At 38.5% G+C, this 18396-nt stretch overlaps 2 protein-coding genes across 12 annotated transcripts in view; both read right to left on the reverse strand.

The window, feature by feature from the left end:
- The window catches only part of LOC137217797 (lysine-specific demethylase 5D-like), a 44566-nt gene extending 43984 nt beyond the window's left edge, over positions 1-582 (reverse strand). For 10 of the 11 annotated variants that reach the window (XM_067724754.1, XM_067724752.1, XM_067724746.1 and 7 more), the window contains exons 1-2: positions 329-582; positions 42-210 (exon numbers count right to left, since the gene is read on the reverse strand). In XM_067724754.1, the coding sequence (XP_067580855.1) occupies positions 42-191 (150 nt within the window). In that variant the 5' untranslated portion in view covers positions 192-210; positions 329-582. The remainder of the gene's footprint in view (positions 1-41; positions 211-328) is intronic. The other variant, XM_067724745.1, reaches the window with a different exon arrangement.
- On the reverse strand, positions 356-18354 carry LOC137217910 (sodium-dependent organic anion transporter-like). Its single transcript, XM_067724903.1, has 4 exons — positions 17947-18354; positions 8404-8522; positions 6537-6625; positions 356-439 (listed from the first exon to the last, which is right to left on the reverse strand). Exons 1-4 carry the CDS (start codon positions 18321-18323, stop codon positions 356-358), a joined length of 669 nt encoding a protein of 222 aa, XP_067581004.1. The 5' UTR covers positions 18324-18354.
- Positions 18355-18396: the final 42 nt, after the last annotated feature.

Genomic DNA, 18396 nt, shown 5'->3' on the forward strand with positions numbered 1-18396 from the left:
CAAAAGTCACCTTCAGGCCAAATTCTGCTTTAGAGGCTTACCGCGGGTGGGCGAATCTTGCAAATACCCGATTTCTCGGCAATGGGCCTGATTTTCGCGATGTAGCCTAGGGGGTCTCGAAATTCTGCCCAACTAGGCTCGAACACCGGACACTCTGGCGGCGGTAGGAAGTCGTCCGTCTCCGGTTGCATGTCGGGCCCGAACGCTAATCTGTAAAATACGATTTTGCTGTTTTTTTCAATAGCGCATGGATCCTTACTACATAAAAAGTAAGTGCCACACAGCCTTTATTTTCTAGTAAACTCCCGAGTTATTTTAACGCATTTACCTGCTTACCAATCGTCAACGACGCGTTTTAACAACCACCATCTTGAACCGCCAGCCGTTCCGGTCTCTTTGCGTGCCGTGTCACTCCGCGCACCGATTCTTCAGCAGTTATCTACAAACCTGAACGACGTTCTGAACGCCAGGTAAAAGCTGAGATTGCAGAAGCAAGTTCACCACCGTAAAATCACCACAAATTAGCCGCTAGCGTGATATTAAGTAGTTCTTTAACGGAACAGAGGGGTAGAGTTACGACCAGAAGCACCGGATCTTTTTTTTAGTGTGCCATTGCGCATGTTACGCCTGCGCATTAGCGAGGAAAAAAAAAAATCTGAAAAATCACCAGTGTGGCTGAACACTGAAACTGCAGCCCAAATGTTCCTCCGTTACTCCACCAGTGTAAACCACAGCAACGTGCATGCGTTTGCCAAAACGCAGTTTCTTTAGACCCTTACCGAGTTATCTGTGACAGGCCAGGCTTTATGGGAAAAGAACCCGTTGCAGGAGTTTTACAAACCTGGAACCATGATAGAATATAAATTATTTACGTTCATGTACAGTACTTCACTCACGACCCACTTTCCATGCGCACGTTTATTATTCCATTTATGCAAACTGCAGATTGGATTCTTAATAGCAAAAAAAAAAAAAAAAAAAAAGCAAAAAACAAAAGTACCGTGAAAACACTCTGACTACAACTTGTCCCGCTTATTTCTACGTTATTCTTTCAGTGGATGGAATAACTATGCTCAATTTTGCGGTGTCGAACACTTCACTGTTTTCTCAAAACAAATTCTATTTGTTCGTGAGGTTTTATGTTAAAACAAGCTGTTAACACTTTGCTGTCCATAACATTATTTACAGTTTTTTACGTCTTTGTTAATGAGTGAAATTTCCCATAATTGGTGTTCTCCACTTAGCTTGAAGTCAATTTTACATTTGTAAAATTTATTTCATGGTATCTTCTTAGCGCTATATTTTTTAACATTTTGCAAAATTTAGGAAGTATCCATTTCTTTTAAAAAATGCTTTAAAAAATTAACTGTTAGGCCCCGTTTTAAAGGGAACTGGAAATAAATCTTTGATTCAAAGTTTGTTAGTCTGACTTGAATATTGTTTTATTTAATTCTATTCTTACCATTTATGTTTTTCCAGAACTTTATCCACTTGATCTGTGTTATCAACATTATTTTATTATGCTAGATTAAACATTATTTATATTTAAATGTTTTTATGTTTATTTTGTTTCTATCGTGTGGGACTTTTACTTTTTTTTGTTTCATAAAATCAGATTTGCCATAGTTTACGCAGTATTATTAATCTTTCAAATGATTAGGTCTTTCAAATGGTTAGATCTACTTCTACTCCACAATTTTTTAATGCGTATATTTATTGTGTATTGAATTTGTTAATTTCAAGAGTGTTTGCACTGCCAAACCATGCCTGAGAATTCAAACAAAGAAATGGTACAATGGACAGCCTTATCCACCCATCATACAGCATGTTAAAACTTCATTCATGTGTATTTTGACAATATCACAATCTTCTTTAAAAAGTTACAACAAGGGTTGGAATTTTTAAATCTCCTGCAGGTCTTCAGATTTCTAGGACAGTATGCCATTAAATACCAGTTCCACATATTCATATTAGTTCATTCTTCAATAACATAAACCCCAACAAAATTTTGCTGGAAAAAAAGGCATACTTTTCAGGGGAAATATGTGGCTAAGGTCCAAGACATTATTAAGAGTTTTGGTTGCCAAATGAAGTCTTCATATTAACCAAGAATGCTTTGTTTCTCAATCATCCAACCTCTCCTTGCCTGGCTCAAATACTCACCCAAGTATATCAGAACGTAGGCGTCCTCCCTGTCACCTCAAATAATGCCAACATTATTGCCCAGATGTTGTTTGCAGGTCCTGTCAGGTGATTCTGTAACCCTCCTAGGAGTAGTATTGACACTTTTATCAAGACTGAACTCCTAGAGGAAAACATTCCCACATCAGGATAGTTTTGCTTACCCATTTGCTTCACTCTCACCAGTAGCAAGTCTGCAACTCCAACATTTGACAAACGGATTTATTATGGACAAACCCAGACTCTGAATCAAGTGGTCACATGACACTTTGAAATATTTCTACTGAACCAAAGATACAGAACTAGGAAACTACTAGACTATCTCATTAGATGGAAAGACTTTTCGGTAATCCTGGGTAGCCTTTACATCAAAGGCTGTTTGGTTCCACTCTAGAGATTGGCAAACTCATGAGGCATTTCATAATTCCAATGCATATTTCATGTTACTTAACCAAGCAATATGCTCTGCCAAAAACTATTCCAAGTCAAAGAAAAAAAAAAGCCTTAACATGGAACACAGAAAAGCACTACCAAATTAAAAAATTGCTAAAAGAAATAAGATTATTTCCTCCCCCACCCCTTTTCCCACTTGGTGGACTCAAGTTTGGTTGAATTTAGTTTGTGGTTACCTCAGGAGACAACTCAAAGTTTAAATTATGAATCACAGCCCTACACAGATTATCTGAACACATCAGTTCTTTTGAGAGTAGCATGGTCCAGGAAGTCTAATAAAGCCACCGCCCACTACAGAGTATTCCTTAGGGATGGAGCACAGGACAGGGTAATTAAGGTCACTTAAATTTACATCTTTTATAGCAGATCAGAGCCAAGATGTCTGACTTTCTGCAGGATTTCTGATAGGAATCCAGTAGAGCTACTTTCAAATTTCACTTCGACACAATAGCTGTAAACTTCTTATCTAGAAGTTGTGATCCACAATGAGTGCAGCAAATCTGAGGTAGTCAACCCTTATGAAGGCTCAGTATCTGAATATAAAAAGATTTTGAAATGATCACAGGCTGCAGTTTTTTATTTTTTTGTATATGCAGAGTAATTATGAAAGAACTCTGCTGAATCTAGTTTCACACATTTATATAACAATGAAAATCTCCCTAAATCAGTGAAGAGCAGTTTTGATACTTTAAAATAGTTTTTTATACAACAGCTTTATTGAGATAAACATAAAATTCTCCATTTTTAAAGTACACAACCTAGTGGTTTTAGTATATTTAGAGTTGTGCAACTCTCACAGAGTTGTGTCAAATATCAGATAATTTTTTTTCTTCAGAATTTTCTAATTTTAAAAAATTTCTACAGTGAACATATGTTGTATTTATAGTAAGAAAAAATGGTTGAAATAAATTGAGAGGCATGAAACAAAATATAGTGAAACTTCTTTTCCTAGAAGAGTACAGGTGCCTGAACCTTATCCAAAGTATTAATTACTATATTAAAATTACTATTATTATAATATATTATTATTTCTCCATTGACTTCTTGGCACATTTGATGACAATCAATAGTCCATAAATATATTTTGCTCTATTTCCAGAGTCTCAATTCTTTTTTTTTTTTTCCTTTGCAGTACGCGGGCCTCTCACTGCTGTGGCCTCTCCCATTGCAGAGCACAGGCTCTGGCGCAGTCCCAGCGACCATGGCTCACAGGCCCAGCCTCTCTGCTGCATGTGGGATCTTCGCAGACTGGGGCACGAACCCGTGTCCCCTGCATCGGCAGGCGGACTCTCAACAACTGCGCCACCAGGGAAGCCCCCAGAATCTCAATTCTTTTCCATCAATCTCTATATATATCTTCATGTCAATACCACACTGAGGTCCAAAATGGTCAAGTGACTTGCACAAATCTAAGTCTTCTTATTTTATGATCAGAATGTATTCCTTTCAAGGGGAGGATTTTGCCAGAAGGATTGGGTAGTGGCATTTTTCGTGGATAGGACAGATTTGTGAAATAAGTGAAAAATCTGATAATAAGCATCCAACACCTCTTACACAACCTCACAGGCCCTGTGCTGGTAAGCTCTTGTCTGAGATCTGCCCTGCCTGACCATCCTCCACTCTCTTCCCACCACCCCTTCAAACACCAACAATTTCTTACTGCTTTGTTCCCTGTTCTTCTCTCCTTCAAATGAAATTTACCCATTCTTCATTAGAAAACCTGAGCTAATATTAATGGAAAATGAGATAGTACTGAATATACTGATATCTTCTCCCAAATGAAGACTGTCTCTTACTTTTGTTAACAGAAACAAACAAACAAAAATCAACCAAAAATTTTCCTAGTGGTCTGAGTTTTAAACCAGAGAGAGAGGAAGCAAGACCCAGAATATTTGGGAGAAAATCAGGATGTTGGCAAGCTCCCATTCACATCATGTAAACAGCAAACTATGCACCCAGTTCAGCATCAACCTTGATTTGAAGTGATTCAGGGTATGGAAGAAGATGGTCATGAGGAACCAAAACAAAATAAAAACAACGCAATGTACCATAGATGTGTTCTGGGATCATTTTTACTGCTCAAATATAGGGAAAGACTGGGCCTCTGCCTAACAGGAAGATGCTGGAACACACAAAGGCCTCTGATTGTAAAAATCCTCCTTTAACTTTCTCCCAAGAAAGGGATATCAAAGTTTAAAATTTACCAAAAGCAACTGATTCAGAAAATAAATCAGATCTAAAATTAAAAGAGGACTAGGAATAGAAAATGAAGACATCCCAAAATAATGATAAAAGTGTCCTAGTTTTAACTAAAGTGCTCTAGACTGTTTATACATATTACTAAATATTTTCTGCCACAGCGCCTATGGAATAGCCAAATGGTTTTTAATTTGCCTATGGTTTTCATTTACTCTTTACAGACATACAGAAAATTTATCTGATTTCTCCATTGACAATGATGGCCTAGTAGAGGATATGGAAACACCAAAATCATAATTTTTTTGTTAGATGCCCTTTTTATAAAGTAATGCAAGGTAGAGTACTTGAAAAGTAAGACGTTCCCATGATCATACTCTCTCCTCTTGTTTTGTAAACAAAATTATAACCACATGCTGACACAGTGGAAATTTTCTCCTACTGAAATAACAGTAAAGTCACCATGAGCAATCCGAATCCACAGCATCTAAGCCTTCCTCCAGCTGCCTGTGCTCAACTGATTTGTCTGCTTGTCAACGCTTCTTCCCATTCTCCATCTCACTGGAGGAATAGCGAGAGTTTTTTAGTCTCGTGCCAAGCTGGGGAAGCATCATCTATTCGCGCAGGCAAATGGATTGGCATGTTTTGTCAGGTAGAGCCAAACATCAAGAGCTTAAACTGAACCAAACCATAAATCCCAAACTAAAATAAACTGAGATTTATTTGCTGAACCTCCAGTTAGCTCCAAATGTCTTTCTTTATAAATGTAGAAATAAAAACATTTTTTAAATCTTCATGAAAGCATGTAATCTTCATGAAAGTATGTAATAAAAGCCTGTATCGTCTAAAACAATGCATAACTGGAAAAATGGACAAACCCTATAGGAGATGGACACCATTGTTGAGAATGCCTCCACTCAAGCCACATAATACGCGCAGGCCCAGCGGCCATGGCCCACGGGCGCAGCTGCTCCGCGGCACGTGGGACCCTCGCGGACCGGGGTACGAACCTGCGTGCCCTGCATCGGCAGGCGGACCCCCAACCACTGCGCCACCAGGGAAGCCCAAGCCACATAATTTTAAAAGCTATTTAACATGGACATTGGCTTGTTTCTCTAGCACATAAAAGACAACCCTGTAAAGTTAAGAGGAGGTAGGGTGTTCCACCTCCCATCATTCCAGGGCCAGACTCCTTAGTGTGTTCTGGATGATTTCATTTTGACAGTTATTCGTGTGGTCAGCAGCCCTTGCTCGTGTGTACAAACTCCATCTTTAGAGGCTCCCCCAGGAATGCTTCCAAAAGACATCCCTTCATTCTGCTATTCCAGGAAATCAGCCACACTCCTAAACGCTGAGTCCCATTTCATACAGACTTGGACAGCCTTCACTTGAGAGCACCGGTGTGAAGCCTTGTGAACAAATTGGTGCTCTCTGGCCACACGCAGGCCTAAGGTTTTCTGTCACTAAAGCATGAGTTCCACGGTTTGCAGGGTGTCATAAGCCTCAGTGTAGGGTCCCATGGGAGTGGAGCAAGGCTTAGTATGGAGGAAATATGGTGGTTGGATCCAAAAATGCAGGACATGTAAAGAAAACAGTGCTAGGTGAGGGGTTGTATTTGATTGGCCCATTTGTTCTGGTCATTGCTTACATCTATTTGTCAAGTCTCTGATTCTGAAATGTGCTAACTGTCCCATGGAGTTGCTTACCTTAAGAATAATTTTGGATTGTTTTGGCCACCTGTAATTCCCATAGACACCGAGGGCCACAGGAATGGTCAGGCACACAAGGGTAACTCCTGAAGAGAAGAAAAATCTGTCAGATGGTATCCCCTCTCACCCTGACTGCCCAGTCCTCAACAACTTATGTCTATTTCAATTAGATAAAAGCTTTAATTAAAGATGCATTTTATTTCTGCATCCACCTCCAAAATAAATTTTTTAAATCTTTATAAGACAATCTTTGAAGGGTATATGATACCACTGAATGCCATCACACACAGTCTATCATTTCTCTCAGAATCCCTCAACAATCACATGGAATTTTAGACACAACTGAAAATGTAAGGATTAGAAAAAAGGAGGACCCTTTTATATCTGCAAAATTCTCTGGTTGCTATGTATGGGGTTACCACTCTACAACTATAGCTATTATTTCTCTATTTGAAGCCAATGGGTGATTTGCTTCGCAAAGTAAAGAATATCTATTACAAGACAAAGATGGCATTTGCTACAGAAACCAAAGCAAGTTCTCATATTTCCAAGTGTAGCCAGGTAACCCAAAGGCAGGTAGAGAAATACATCTTTTAATTAACATAAGAGAATAAGGACAGGCTCAACAGAGCAGAAGTCTACTTGCCAATAGGATCCATACACTGACATTTTCCAGTGCCACTTTCCAAACCTGCTCACTTGCAATACTAGCTCCAAAGTCATATGAGTTGTTCATATTTGGGGCTTTAATTGTTTACAAGTGACTTTTAGAGTATATTATTAAAACAGAATATGGTAATAACTTAGTGATAAGAAAAAGTTGCACATAAAATCATGATTTCTAAATTAAGATTTAACTCAAACTTTACAAATTTAATGGGCTTCAGCTGTTATCAGGACATGGCTCTATTCATGGTTCTGAACTATGGGCCATGGGTTGTAAGCTCTGTAAGTAATTACTTGAGACTCCAGATTGACACTTTGGAGTTTACGAATCATAGTTTCTACCAATTCTCCAAAGACTCTGATCAAACCAGAATAGACATCATCTCACCCAGTTTTTCTTCCAAGCCTAGTAAGTTCACAGAGCTCTCAGAGTTAAGGAGATAATGAAAGAGATATGGGTGTGGTTGTGACATGTGGATATGCTTTTAATACTCAATAGGAATCATTATGTTGATCAGTAAAGAAGTCAAGGCTCACAGGTGATGTAAAAGGTGGAGCTGAGGGAACTAAGGTCTCATTAGAGGCACTGTGATTCAGTTAACCTGTGGGTCATGATGAGTCTAATTGCTTTCTAGGGAATTATATAAGGGTTATTTGTTTTTTTAATAAGTAAGTTTTCTGGCTTTGTTTTCAAAAGTGAATACTTGCAGGGGTTCAGAGCTTGGACTTCGCAGTCAGATTCACGAGTCAGAATTCTAGTCTGCACTTACCAGCTGCACAACCTTGGTCAAGTTACTTCACCTCCCTAATTCTGAAAATGCAGGATATGGAACTGGTAATAGAATCTAGATTGTAGGGTTATATGGAAAATTAAATTAGATAATATATTAAAACCCCTGTATAAATGAGACACATAGTAAACAACAGCTATTATTATTACCATCTCCATTACTATTATTATTTCATGTCACAAGCCCAATACAGACCTATGTTTTTTTTTTTTTTGCTGTACACGGGCCTCTCACTGTTGTGGCCTCTCCCATTGCGGAGCACAGGCTCCGGACGCGCAGGCTCAGCAGCCATGGCTCATGGGCCCAGCCACTCCGCGGCATGTGGGATCTTCCCGGACCGGGGCATGAACCTGCGTCCCCTGCATCGGCAGGCTCTCAACCACTGCGCCACCAGGGAAGCCCCAGACCTATGTTTTGATATGAAATGGTGAGATTCTGCTCAAGATTCCAGGACAAGGTGTAGAGATAAAGGTGGAGTGGCATCATTCTCAGGGCAGCCACTGTGGAACAGGTTGTCATACTGATGCTGAAAGTAAAATTAAAGTAGTTGCTTAAGATGGAGAGTTTGAAATGAAGAATTTAGTCCTTACAAAAACAACTTCTGGGGTACAACTTCTTAGAGATTATGTAGGGCAAGTTACTTGAAACTCCTTCCTGTTTTATTATTCAACAAATGATGACTGTATTTGTGGCCTAGAAAAAAGTTTCTTGCAGTTCTTGCCATCTATCAATTAACTCATATTTTATGAGCATTTACTCGTCCTAAACATTCTGCTAGTCACTATAAGATTCATATTTTTCCTTATACGGTTCTCCTTTATTGATATATAATTCATAGACAATAAAATTCATTCATTTTAAAGTATCTTTTAGTATATGTGACTACTATTCTATTTCCAGAATCTTTTTATCACCCCAAAAAGAAGCTCCGCCCCATTAGCAGTACCTCCCCATAACCTTCTTCCCCCAGTCCCTGACAACCAGGAATTGATTTTCTTCCTTACAGGATTTTGTCCCTATCTGATAAAACCAGCAACAAAATCAATCAGTAAAATTAAGGGAAATAAGGTAAATGGAAATGAGATATTCTTCAGGCCAACAAAATACTTTATCTTTAAATCACTGAGAAAATTACACAATCTGTTTAAGCACATACAAACTGTTTATAGATACGATTAATGCTGCTCTACAGATGAGACGAGGCACGGGGAACATCATGCAACACAACCCAGTGGTAAAGCAAGAGTTTGTTCCCTTCAACACTAGGCTTCAAGAGTCTGGGATTGTTTTAATATTCATTGTTTAAGTTCTCACAACAGACTGCCTTGCATATAGTATGTGCCCAACCTGTGTTTATGGTGCAAATGGCCGAGAGACTGAGGCTCACTACCTCCCAGCCCACCAAGGAGGGGAAGGAGATCCTTCGTAGGACTAAGGTCTCTTCCAGAGACAGCAAATGTCCTCCAGCACTTGATCAGGCCTGCAAGTCATCCATCATTCTTCCTCATAATATGAATCACCAATGTTTCCATCTAATTACCCTGGCTATAAAATAATCTGTCTGTGATATCTTTGACATTTTCTATCAGAACAATGTTTATACTCCCAGCAAAGCAGTAACCATTATACTTCAATGATATTGAAAATACTCCTTCTGTACTCTCAGTCATTGCTGGTGAAAATGCAAAATGGCACAAGCCCTGGAGGGAGTTTTGTAATATCTAGCAAAATTACATATGTGTTAATTCTTTGGCCCAACAATTGCCCATCTGGGAATCTAGCCCAAAGATGCACTGTCAAATATTTAACTAATTGGTGACCCCCTTCAGAAAACCAGACTTAGGTAATTCACAAGTATTTGTATATATCTCTTTTCCTCTTTGTTTTCATTTGAACAATCTTGTTTCATAGCTGCTTGTTCAGGGAATAGAGGTTTACTCTTTGTTGCTTTCTTTTTAAAAAAATCAAAGGATACAACTTACTCTGCAGCTTTGCTGCTTTTGTTTTATTCTCCACTTAATATCATAGGCATTTTTCAGGACAAAAGATATAACAAATTTATATTTTTTAAAGAACTGCAAGTACAATATAAATATGCCGTAATTTCTTTAATCACTCCATTAATGATGAAAAACTTGAGTTTTCTTCCATTATAAACAATGTTATAATAAACATTCTTACATATATTTCACTTTAAATAATTCTTTTCTTTCTGTAGAATAGATTCTCCAAAGTGGAATCACTGTGTCAAAAGTCTATGTTTTTATTTTAATAGATACTACTGATTACTTTCAAAAAAAGCTTGTTGCATTTCACAATCTTGCCTACACTGGAGGCCATCAATCCCTTTTAACTCTCATGAGAACACTGAAAACTGCATCTCACTCTTCTTTTGTTATACACCTGACTCTCTACAAGGTTGTGCTTTCCATCAAGTTTATTACCTCTTGTATACCCCCTCTCAACAGCCTTGCTTGTCTGATTATTTTCTCAACTTGTAGGAGCTGCTTTAAAATTAGGGTACATATAATCAAATGTAATACAAATATTTTTGCCAAGCTTATTTTATATTTTTATTATGCTTATGACTTTTGTCATGGTAAATAACTCTGAGCTAGTCAAATCTGTCCGTCAATTTTTTTTTTCCTGGCTTCTGAGTTCCTTGTCTTGTTAAACATTCCCCCCTCTCCTGAGGTTATTCAAATATTGCCACCACTTTTTACATTTTCATAGGTTTATATTTTACATTTATATCTTTAACCTATCTAAAATCTATATTTTATATTGTGTAAGGTATGAAACTGATCTATTGTCTTCTATATTGTGAGGCAAGTGTGTTAAATTTTCCAGATAAACACTTTTCCACTAAACTGAAGTTCCAGCTTCATTATACATTAAATATATGTTCAAGTATGTTCAAAATGTCATTTTTTCCTAAGCAAATACCAGACTTTTAATTATGGTGTTTTCATAGTGTATTTTGGTATACGATAGAGCAGACACTTCCACGTAAGTCTTTCTTTTCAAGCTTTTCTGAGCAGTTCTTGCAAATATTTTACTCCATATGAGATTTAAAATTATGTTATCTCATCTTATCTCCTCCTAACTAGAGAGCAGGTGAAGGAAGAAAAGCAGCTTGCCACAGCTCTCAAACCTCTGTATCTATGAAGAGTGTGTTTGGAATGCTTCTCCAACTTCCTAGTCTATGATAGTGCTACATTCCTGGCTCTTCATATCACCACATCCTGAAAGGAATTCCATATTATGTCACTTTGATCTTGAACTTCTGTTGAACTAGCAGAGCATTTTCCTCCTGTATGGCTTTGGCTCAAACACCAGAAAGGTAAGATTCATGACTGTGAGAAGCAAAGTGTAAGATTATATCAGACTGATTCTATATCCTTGATTACACAGGTTACTACTTCCATCCTTTATACAACTACCCGTAACGTTCACAGTAATGGTCAAGGAAGGCAACAGATAACCCTGGTGCTCTGCTGACAGTTATAAATACCAACAAAGCTGGAAAAGCAAACAGTGAATGTGCCAGAGTACATTGGATAGTCACACCTTTTGTTTTAATGCCATGAAATTCCAATGTAACATAAACAGAGGATGTGGTCAACTGAGTCTCTTGGCTGTTCACATATAGGAAAATTGTTGGCAAAATCTAACTTCAATATAACAAGATTCCACCTGCACTTAGAAGAATGGCATAACTATCTGCAAACTACTACAGAGAATAATGAGACAGATTCAGCAAGTGTGCAAAAACGTAGAAATCCTGAACCTCCTTTAAAACATGAAAATTATACATATATGCATTATATCAAAATGTAGTATTGATGAGTATACCATTTTGCAGTTGGGATTTAAATTATACACATGTTGTTTTAGTTTGAAACCAATAAACTCAGGAACTCTAACACTCAAAATTACGAAAGTACACACTTGCTTCCCCACTGAAAAAAATCTTTAAAATTACCTAGCTAGTCAGATGGACATGGAATATGCTATAAGATCAGATCAACAGACTTGGTCCTACAGAAGAATTAAAGGCCAGGTTTTCAACCCCCAAATATACATGTTACTGCTGTCTGCTCCATCTCAAGAACAGTAACCAGCATTTATTGAGTACCACCTGCTAAGTATCACACCTCATTACATACACTTTCTCTTTTCATCTAAAAGACAACCCTATGGGTGAGTATTATTTTCATTTTATAGACAAGGTGCATAACATTATAGAAACACACTAAGTCACATGGATTCAATCTAAGTTCTGTCTCACAAGATGATCTTCAGTTCTCCACCAGGCCCTGTCAGACAGACCTGAAGAATCTGAAGTCCTATTTTCAGGGTTTCTGCTGAGGATCAGGAGCTCCTTTAAAGTTCAAAAGTCAAAATTGGCCACTGAATCCCTCAGGCTCTACCACTACCAGTGGTCTTTCTCTGCTGTAGAGGACACAAATATGTCCTCAGGGATGAATAGACCTCACATATCAAAAGTTATCAAACTAGAGTTCCCTGGTGGCCTAGTGTTAGGATTCCAGGCTTTCAATGTTGGGGCCAGAGTTTAATCCCTGGTTGGGGAACTGAGATCCTGCAAGCCACACAGTATGGCCAGAAAAAAAAAAAAAAGTTATCAAACTAAGGACAGTGCAAGCTATCCTGAGTTGTGCCAATAAACTGATTGCATTTCAAAAGAAGCTTTCGTAACACACAGGCAATCAGAAAATTTCCTTCAGTCATTCACTCTCGTCTATCAAGCACCTGCCACCACCAGGCTAGCACTAAGCATGCAGAGGAACAAGCCCTGGAGGAACTCAGAGACCTAGTGAGGCTGAAAGAGCCCAACTACTGCAGTGTCCTCCGATAGATGACAAGAAAGCATTGCATATTTAGTGCTATAGGACAGAGGAGAGGCATCTCTGTTGAATAGTTTCAGAAGAAACACTAAAAACTGGGGTGGGAGGGGGGATGCTTAGATTTTATAATTTGCTTTTCTTTTCCTATTGTCACAAAATACTTAAAAGAGCCTCAGATCCATTTCTGGTTTATACCCAAAAGAATTGATAGCAATGACTCCAACTAACATTTGCACACCCGTATTCATGACAGCATTACTTACAGTAGCCAAAATGTAGAAACAACCCAAGTGTCCATCAATGGATGAATGGATAAACAAAATGTCTTATATACATACAATGGATTATTATTCAGCCTTAAAAAGAAAGGAAATTCTGACAATCTACAATATAGGTGCACTTTGAAGACATTATGCTAAGTGAAATAAGCCAGACACAAAAGGACAAGTGTTTTATGATTTCACTAATATGAGATATCTAAAGCAGTCAAATTCATAGAAATAGAAAGTAGAATAGCAGTTGCCAGGGCCTGAAGAGAAGGAGAAATTATTGTTTAATGGATACAGAGTTTCAATTTGGAAAGATGAAAAAGTTCTAGAGATGGATGGTCGTAATGATTGTACAGCAATGTGAACGTATTTAATGCCACTGAACTGTACATTTAAAAATGTTAAAATGGTAAATGCTATGTTATGTATATTTTATCACAATATAAAAAAGGACCTCATATGACACAAATGAACTTATCTACGAAACAGAAATGGACTCACAGACATAGAGAACAGACTTGTGATTGCCAAGGGGCAAGTGGGCAGGGGAGGATGGATTGGGAGTTTGGGATTAGCAGATGCAAACTATTATATGTAGAATGTATAAACAATAAGGTCCTACTGTATGGCATAGGGAACTATATTCAATATCCTGTAATAAACCATAATGGAAAAGAAAAGAAAAAGAAAAAGGGACCTCAGAAAGTCTAACCCAATGATTTTACAAATGAGGACAAAGGTCCAGAAAGGTAAATTGCTCAAAGGCACATGGCTCCTTGAGCAGAGACTAAAACACAGACCCCTGATACAGTGCTCTTTTGCCTGACCCTTATAATATTAACTCATAGAGAATTTTGTACCAGTAAGACTCTAAGCACTTTATATATATTAACTAATTCAATCCTTACAACAACCCATTTATGTTTCTCCCTATTTTAGTAGTGAGGAAACTAAAGCATAGAGAATTTACATAACCTACTGAGATGACCCAGTTAGTAAGTGATGGATCTACTTTCTGGTGCACTTAACTATGACACTGTACTGCCAGATCTCAGTTTTCATGTCCTACTGTCCAAGACAAGAATTCTGTCCATCCTTAGTACAGTACATTGCAAAAAATGTCCCCAGTTCCTTTACCCCCACTTTTCCATGCCCTCTGCATTATGACTTTGCAGTTCATTCCATTGAGAGGCAGAATCTACTTCTCCAGTCCTTGTAACTCGGCTGGCCTTGCAATCTGCGTTAGCCACTGGAATGTAGTGGAAGTTATGATGAAATGCCTTCAAGCTCAGGCCTCAAGAGACCTTATAAGCTTTCCAGACACTGTCATTTGGTTAGGTCTAGGCTAGCCTGCCAGAGAATGAGAGAACACATGGAGGAGAGCCCAGTTGTCCCAGCTGAGGCCATCTGAGATCAGTCTACATTTAGCCAGTCCTGGACATGTAACAGAGCCCTGCAAAGATGAGCAGAGCTCAGTCCATGGGCAGGATAATTTTAAGGCTCTTCATACATGTGGGCCAACTGCTTTCCAGAACAGTTATATTGAAGGATGATTGGAGGAGACAGATCAGGCCAGTTGTCATTGCAGGCTGTGAGGACAATGAGCAAAAGAAAGTTGGAAAAGTGCTGGGTATGTTTAAAAACAGTTAATAGGGACTTACCTGGTGGTCCAGTGGATAAGACTCTGCACTCCCAATGCAGGGAGCCTGGGTTCAATCCTTGGTCAGGGAACTAGATCCCACACACATGCCGTAACAAAGATCCCACGTCACAACTAAGACCCAGCGCAGCCAAAATAAATAAAACTAAAATCTATTAAAAAAAAAAAGAGCAGTTAATAGCTCATTTTGACTAAAGACCAGTTGTACTTAAGGGCTTAATGGTAAATAAACTTGCAGGAGTTTGTTAGACCCAGCTTAGGTTCTACCCAATTTAGCAGGTGTTGAGAAGCCTTTACACATATACTAATGTTCCTTTTCACCTCACAACACCATACAGGAAGTACTATGATTTGCAGTTACAGAAAAGAGGTCCCAAGTCAGGATATAAAGACAGGCAGCCTGACCCCAGAGCCTGCCTTACCCACTTACTACAAAACCATGAAGCAGAGATTGAAGGTAGAAGAGAACATTGTGAAGATACTTCAATTGACCAAGAAAGAAATTGTGGTGTCTGACCTGAGGTGATGGCAGTGGACAGATAGGAAGCAATAGCTATGGGTGACATCAAGAGGGTGGGCTACATACTAGCCAGAGAACTAACTAAAGAAAGTGAAGCATGAAGGGAATCAGGGGGTGGGGGTGCAGGACTGCTAAGATGATGAGCCCAGGTGACTGGGAGGATGACTGGTATCAGCATCAGATACTCAGAATGCAGAAACTGGTTCACACATGTTCATTCTGAAACACCTTGGTTGGTGTGAATGCATGGAGAACTGCAAGTAGATTGAATGAAGCACGGAGTTAAGGCATGAGAAACACACTTAGATTTAGTGCTCATCTCAAGAGTGCTAAATCTAAATTTCCCCATTTGTAAAATGAAGACGTTTTACTAAATGCTCTTAGATTTTTTCTGGTATGAAAAATAGAATTTTTGTCAATGACTGTCTATTGAGTTTTGCTTAAAAGTTTTCTTTGCTGGTAATTAAGTCAGAAAAACATAATGAACTTGGATATTGTTTCACTCGATAGTACTGAATTTCCTATTTGCAATTTTTACTGAGAATTAAGATATATTACTCTTGTATCTATAAGCTTTTGAAAATCTAATATTTAGTCCCCATTTTAAAATTTTATTTCTTAGAATTTAAATTTTATGCTTGTTTTTGTTTGTGAGACTCAAAATCAAAATTTTAAGAAAAATGGGAAAGTAGCTAATATTTACTACATACCTACTCTGTGCCTGGCATCCTGCATATATCTTTCCCCCTTAAAATACATCCTTGTGAGGAACAGGTAATTTTAACCCTGTTTTACTAATAAGGCATATAGGTTAAATAATTTGACCAAAGTTAAAAGCTAATTAAGGGAAGTAAAATGAGATTTATCTTTTATAGACTTCCTATTAATTGGTGTTTTTATTATAATTTTGGCTAATAAGAGATGAAGGTAATAAATGTTCTCTTTTCTAGAACAGAAGTGTTTGAGAACACTGTTTAAAGATTTATGTTCCTACTCAGAAGATCTAGTTGTGTTAATAAATGGCATTGAAGAAAGTCCCTAAATTGCTGACTGATGAGAAACAGATGTGCCTTTAAATCTGAGTTCTGCCATACTCATTTGTAGGATTTGGCACCATACTTAACTGATCTGACACACAATTTTCTCAGCTGTAAAATTCAGAATAATAAAAGGTCATTTACAAGGTTATTTTGAGAGCCAAGAAAGGAGAGAAAGAAAATACATGAAAGCATAAACCTCCTGACTATCAGGATACTTAATAAATGTCTTTCCTTCTTCTTTCCCAAAACTTTCAGGCCCTGGAATTTATCACTGTTATGTGGACTTTGTGTAAAGAATATTTGTCATTTCCTAATTATTATGTTAATGGTCAACTTTACTGAATTTGAATTAGTGCACATTAAGGAGGTTTTTTAAATTAGCAATGCAAGTGATTCATTTCAAATCTTTGATAAGTGGGTAACTAAAAACATATGCCATATGAAAATTAATTATTGGCCTGCTTGGCATGAACTCATTAAAATTAATAGGTGAAATAAGTTCCATATGCTGAACATGCAGCACATGCAGGAAACTAGAAACCCATATCTGCAGCTGACTCAGTAACATCAACTCCCAGCACAGTCAGCACCTCTGATTCATTCATTCACTGTATAATAAATCTCAACCAAATGACATACACATCAAACAAAGATTAAAATTTGTAAGTAGTTCTTTCCCTGGGCAAAATGTGAAAGAGGTTTTTTGGAAGTAAGCAAAGATTCTAGAAAGACCACTGTCATTTTCTCCAATTGTGACTCCTCTATTCTTCATTCAAATGCCCTTTTTTCCCCATCAAAACAAGCACTGCAAAATACATGTGATTAACCCAATCTCATTAAAATGTAAATGAATGATAAAGCTTAATCTTTCCCAGGCGTATTTATCTACACCATAATTGGAAATAAGGTCACTGGCTTAAATGAAAGGAGTGAGATTCTAGTAATGAATGTTAAACATCTGCAAAGCAACAAGAAAGAACAGTTTTAGTCATAAGTCTTTATGTTGCTCTCCAAGTCAACTCAATAGGCCACTCAAAACAGGATGCATCTATCACATACCACTAAAGCTCCCTTATCCAGTTCCCCAAAATACTGATCTCATAAAGTAGGTGTTCAGGCATCACTTGCTGATTTGAGCCATGAGGCCCTCATTCTGGTTATGCCACTGCCACCATCACTACTACAATAGCTACCAACAAGTATCCTTAGCTTCCTGGGATTCTGCCCTGGGAGACTGTGCAACCAGGACTGTTGCTAAAGTCATCAGTGTGAATGAGAATGAGTTCATGCCTAGGAAGGGCCACTGGGTGAGGAAGGAGACCTGTCTTCATTATTGCATATTAACCAAACCCCTCTATTCAGAAAAGCAGTTGCCAGTAAAACAGAGGACAATCACAGCAAAGTAAATTCTAAGCTCAGAAAAGGAAAGTCCTTCTAGGACTGAACAAGTCTCTGTAACATGTTTCTCACTGGAATCTCTACCTAGATTGGCAAAGTTTTTAACGTGAAGGTGTCAGTCCCCCCCATCCCCACCCCCACCCCAGACAGAGTGCTATCAGGGGAAGACAGCTGAGCTTCCCTAGTGTAACTTACCTGAGATCCATATCTCCATCAACCCAGTAGGTGAAAATGTTCGAGGTGGTTCCCCCTGGGCAGCACCCCACGATGAGGATAACCATAGCTTGGACTGGCTTAAGAGAGAAGCTGATGACCAGGAGATAGGCAGCAAGAGGCATGAGCCCAAATTGGCAGAGCAGTCGTACAGCAATTCCCCAGGGTCCCCTGATGTGTGACCAGAGCCTCTGGATGTCCACAGAGCATCCCAAGGAGAACATGAGCAGGCCGATCATCACGGCTGACACCACTGTGAAAACAAGTTCCAGGTTCCCATAGGTCTCCAGCCCCACTGGCAACTCCTCCTCCGAACTATTGGCAAGGCAGGCTGAGCTGCTGGAAAAATTTGCTCTCATCTTCTTATCTCCTTAAGGCAGCATTACAAATGAACAACTGCTGCGATGCTGGGCAGGTCTATCCTGCCACATT

Source organism: Pseudorca crassidens, chromosome Y (genome assembly GCF_039906515.1).
Source record: "Pseudorca crassidens isolate mPseCra1 chromosome Y, mPseCra1.hap1, whole genome shotgun sequence".
Classification (NCBI taxonomy): domain Eukaryota; kingdom Metazoa; phylum Chordata; class Mammalia; order Artiodactyla; family Delphinidae; genus Pseudorca; species Pseudorca crassidens.